This window comes from Penaeus vannamei, chromosome 20 (assembly GCF_042767895.1).
Source record: "Penaeus vannamei isolate JL-2024 chromosome 20, ASM4276789v1, whole genome shotgun sequence".
NCBI lineage: Eukaryota > Metazoa > Arthropoda > Malacostraca > Decapoda > Penaeidae > Penaeus > Penaeus vannamei.
In genome coordinates this window covers 36,313,254-36,318,253 of record NC_091568.1, presented here as the reverse complement: position 1 = coordinate 36,318,253, position 5,000 = coordinate 36,313,254, and the positions used below count along the sequence as shown (strand labels likewise).

General features: G+C 38.2%; 1 protein-coding gene across 2 annotated transcripts in view; it reads right to left on the bottom strand.

Moving 5' to 3' along the window:
* Window positions 1–283: 283 nt before the first annotated feature.
* The window catches only part of LOC113804003 (SATB1_N and homeodomain domain-containing protein dve), a 166,096-nt gene continuing 161,379 nt past the window's right edge, over window positions 284–5,000 (bottom strand). For both annotated transcript variants that reach the window (XM_070135449.1, XM_070135450.1), the window contains exons 9-12: window positions 3,450–3,719; window positions 2,722–2,925; window positions 2,112–2,273; window positions 284–1,400 (exon numbers count right to left, since the gene is read on the bottom strand). In XM_070135449.1, the coding sequence (XP_069991550.1) occupies window positions 1,125–1,400; window positions 2,112–2,273; window positions 2,722–2,925; window positions 3,450–3,719 (912 nt within the window). In that variant the 3' untranslated portion in view covers window positions 284–1,124. The remainder of the gene's footprint in view (window positions 1,401–2,111; window positions 2,274–2,721; window positions 2,926–3,449; window positions 3,720–5,000) is intronic.

Below are 5,000 nucleotides of genomic sequence, written 5' to 3'. Positions count from 1 at the left end.
CACTAACAAACACACACATACATACAGATACGTCACTATATTCGCAAGTGTCTTATCGTAACTCACTTTTCTCATGGAATTTACGCTGTCCAATTTTCTAAGACCTCTGAAAAGTCACCATCACTTCTAAATAAGTGTCATTTCTTCTTGTTTATATTCTTTTCGTCTTTTTTTTCCATCTTTCTTTTAGGGGGCTGACAACGCACCCAAAATTTCCGAATTTCGATAAATTTATTTCGTCATATCGTTCACTTTTTTTTTTCTTTTCTTTGTCTTCGTTCACTTTTCTTTTCTTTTTCTTCGTTCACTTTTCTTTTCTTTTCTTTTTTCAAGACACCTTTCCTGATTCTTTTTCCTGCCTTGTGCTTTTTTTCTTTTTCTTCTTAAAGAAATTCCACTTATATCCTTTTCTCTTTTTTTTTCTTCTTAAAGAATATCCACTTATATTCTTTTCTTTTTTGTTTTCCTTTGTTTTTCCTTCTCGGATGTGCGTACGGTGGTGTGCGCAGAAGTGCTTGCGCGTCAAACTGTACGTCTGTCGATCTAGCAGCGAAGAAATGTACACACGGACCTACATGCATTCAACTCTTCGCGTACATGAGCGTCTTAGAGTCTGTGTACGAATGGTGTCCATCCCTACGGAAAAAAAAAAAAAAAAAAATCCCTTTAAAAAAAGGAAATATATATTAATTACATTTTTCCTGCTTGTTTTTTTTTCTTCTCTTCTTTCAGAAACTTTCCTTTCATCTATTTTCTTCCTTTCTGTTCCTTCACATCAGCGCCGTCTTCTTCGCTAAGTCTCACTTCCCACTTACACCTCTTCCTCCTCCTCCTCTTCGTCCTGTCCTCTCCTCCTCCTCTTCCACTCACCTACCCTTTCTTCCTTTCTCCTCTTCCTCCTCTCCCATGTACCCATCCTCTCTCCCTCTATATCTCCCCATTTCCTTCCTTCCTTCCATCCTTCCTTCTTTCCTTCTTTCCTTCCTTCCACATTACATCGACACCCTCAACCGTGTATCGGGAAGACGTTCCCTTCCTTCCTTCCTTCCTCTCTTCCTCTCTTCCTTCCTCCTTTCCTCTCTTCCTTCCTCTCTTCCTCTCTTCCTTCCTTCCTTCCTTCCACCTTACATCGACACCCTCAACCTCTTGCACTTGGCCCTCCGATTCTTGAACCAGAACTGCACGTTCTTCGGCTCGAGCTTCGGGAACTTCTGGCGGTAGGGCATCCGGTTCAGCTCCTCGGTGTACTTAAGGATGAGGTTGTGGCTCGGGTGCGTGTTGATGGCGAACCACTGCTCCAGACGCGGCACTTCGGTTACGGGGTCAATGAAGGTCCGGTTTCGCTTGCGTCGTTCTTCCGGGATGCCGCTCCCCCCGAGGCCGCCGGAGAAGGGGGAGACCTGATAAAGAGGGAAGAAGAGAGAGAATATGATGAGAGGGGGGGATTGGAGATCGTGGGAGGGGAATGAAAGAAACGTAAGGGAGGAAGTAAGTGGTTTTAACGATAATGATGATAATAAAAATAATAACAATAATAAAGATGATAATGACAATGATAATAATGATAATGGTGATAATGATAATCCAAATGATAATGCCAATGATAGTGATAATAATAATAACGATAATGCTAATAATGATAATAACAAAAATAACGATAATGATAATAACAAAAATAACGATAACAATAATAATAATGATAATATAAATATCAATATAATAATAATGATAATAATAATAATGATAAATGATATGCTTATGGCAATCATTTAAGATATTATTAAATTCATTTTCAAAATTAATAATTCATACCCGTGTTTGATAATACTGCAATTCTCATCCTTTTTTATTTATATAAATCACATTTCCTGCTATTTCTTTTTCGTACCTTAGTATTTTTTTTATATCTTAATACACATGATGTGACTGATATTATCGCAAACTGGCGTCGAAATCTGAATGAATTATTCGCTTCAATTGCAAAAATAACAACAGAAATAATAATAAACACTAAGAACTAAAACTATAATAATGAAAGCATAACTGCACGAACTTAAAAATAAAAAAAAAGAAACGAAAAAATTACAAAAAATATATAGTTGGCACCTCACCTGTGGCATGTAGTGTGCCATATACATCATGGAGTGCTGGAGAAGTGACCCTGGCACCACTGGGTATGGCAATCGGTCCATCCCCCCTTGCCCCAGGCCGGGTATAGGGGGGTAGGGAGGCAGGGAGAGAGCCCCTGGTGATACGACTGGAGGGGGGGAACACTGCAAAAGGCGAGAGAAAAATACGTGTTATCGTAACTCTGGCATACGGTTTGTTTGTGGAATATCGTACGGATGGAAGAGTTGTCGTACGGGTGTTGTGTGTTATGGTTTCATTGTGAGCAAAGTCTGTTGATGAATATTTTATTCATTATAATGAAAAAAAAAAACTTTTTTGTAATTCTCTCTCTCTTTCTCTGTCTGTCTCTCTCTTCGTGTCAGTCTCTCTCTCTCTCTCTACGTTTCTCTCTCTCTCTCTCTCTCTCTCTCTCTCTCTCTCTCTCTCCCTCTGTCTCTCTCTCTCTCTCTGTCTCTCGCTCTCGCTCTCGCTCTCTCTCTCTCTCTCTCTCTCTCTCTCTGTCTATCTATCTATCTCCCCCTCTCATTCACACACACATCACACTCTCTCTCCTTCCTAATCCTCCATCCTTTTAAGAGACGCTCTGCTAACCTTTCCATCATTGGTAACGCTGACGCTGTCACGTGATCTGACGTCATCCTCGTCCTCGCTCATGTCTACGTCACTCTCGGGGGGGCACCTCTCCCCGCCCGAGGTCTGCCCCCCTTCCGAGCTCCCTGCCGCCTGGCTACGCCCCTGGAGGCTGTCCGAAGGCTCTGAACCGACGCCCCCGCTTCCCCGTTGGTCGTCTTCCTCCTGAAGGTGAAGGTGGAAAGTTTTTTTTTAAAAGGAAAAATGGGGGTTAATTTGCATCTGAAGAAGGGTGGAAGGGTTGATAAGGGCGATAAGGCCGTGAGAAGCAAAGTTCTGTCTCGAAAACGGCCGACAAAAAAAAGAAGAAGAAGAAGAAGAAGAAGAAGAAGAAGAAGAAGAAGAAGAAGAAGAAGAAGAAGAAGAAGAAAAAAAACGGTTTCAATAAATCTCATTATTATCCCTCCCTCCCCCCCCAAAAAAAAAAAAAATATATATATATATATGTATTTGATGACTTTGAAAAAATGTTGTCTTGTCATGTTTTTTTTTTCTTACTTTCTTTTTTAATACTTTTACTTATGGATTAAAAGTGTTATGATGACGCGTTGATGACTTTGAAAAGCTGTTCTCTTCTTTAAATACTCGTTGAAATGAATAATAAATAAATAGTGAAAAATAACCCTATAATAGATAATAGGCGTAATAATAGATATAATAAATAATAATAGATAATTAAGAGTCCATACCTGATTGTCTTCATGTTGTTGTTGCTGCTGTTGCTGCTGCTGTTGCTGTTGTTGTTGCTGCTGTTGTTGCTGTTGCTGATGATGGTGCTGGAGATGGGCGTGTTCGTGAGGCGTGGGCGGCGAGCTGGCGAGGCTGTGGGCGTTGTGAGAAGGAGGGGCGTAGGAGTCGTGGTGGTCGTCGTTGTCTGAAATACTCGTTTCATCCGGCGGAGGGGACTTCAGGCCGTTGATGGCGCGGAATTCCTGGCGTTTGTAGGCCGCCCGCGCGTTCTGTGGGCGTGGGGGGAGAGGGGGGGGAGAAGAGGGGGGTGGTTAGTAAAATGAAGGAAGGAGAATAAATGCCGCTAAACATTGCTAGAACGATGAAATAACAAAAAAATAGCAATAAGGATGATAATATTAATGTTAATGAAGATTATGATGATGATGATGATGATAATAACAACAACAGTGATCATAGTAATAACGATGATGATGATGATAATAATAATAAAGTTAAGGCTTATAAAAAGATGATAACAATAATAATGATGGTATTAATGATAATATTAGCAATAATAATAACAAAGCAATAAAAAAACAGTAATAATCAATGATAGTAATAATAAAATAATAATAATAATAATGATAATAATAATAATAATGATAATAATGATAATGATAATGATAATGATAATGATAATGATAATAATAATGATAATAATAATAATAATAATATTGATAAAAAATAGCGCATGGCAACTGCGCCGGTAAGTTGCCTGGCACTCAATTCCTTGATCAATTAACCACCTCTAAGTTGAAGTGCTTAAAGAAGCTGAAGGATAAAATCAATCCACATATATATCAGATTTTGGCCGATCAAAGAACCCGCGTCTGAGGGATGACTAAGTAAGAAAATCGAAATGATGACGATCACTAGATTATTTTAATGGTGTGACATAGATAGAGCTAGATTTTTGGCGAAGAGCTGTTAAGAATATCAAATGTTTTTTTTCATACTTTTAGTCTGTAAATAACTAAACCATTTTTTTTTTACAGCTTATTCTAAACTAGAAGCACTCTGAGAGCGCATACCTCCGCCAAGGCAATCGGATCACTGATGTAATAGAAATATTTACACTTGAAGAATTACATTAAAATATCCTCTTTTTCAAGTACACTGGTGACGTCCGTGTTTCCTAATCTCGCAATGCTCATGAATCCTTTAAAAAAAATCCTGGATTCGGATCATGAATCTGAATCACTAAAATCTAATGGCATTCAAGTTGCCCTAAAACACACCTCTGGTAAAAAAAAAATAAAAAATAAAAAATAAAAAATAAAAAATAAATAAAAAAATAAAAGAAGAAAAAAATCTGTTCATAGTTATCTTGCTAATCATCCTGGCATCTAAGTTAAGACATCTCTGGTACAAAATCATATAAAATTCATTTTTTACTTTATCCTGGTAACCAACGAGGAAACTAACCAACTACAAAAAAAAGAAAAGAAAAAAGGAAGAAGAAAAAAAAACTGGCGGAGGTGACGATAAATGAAACGTTTCATAAATGT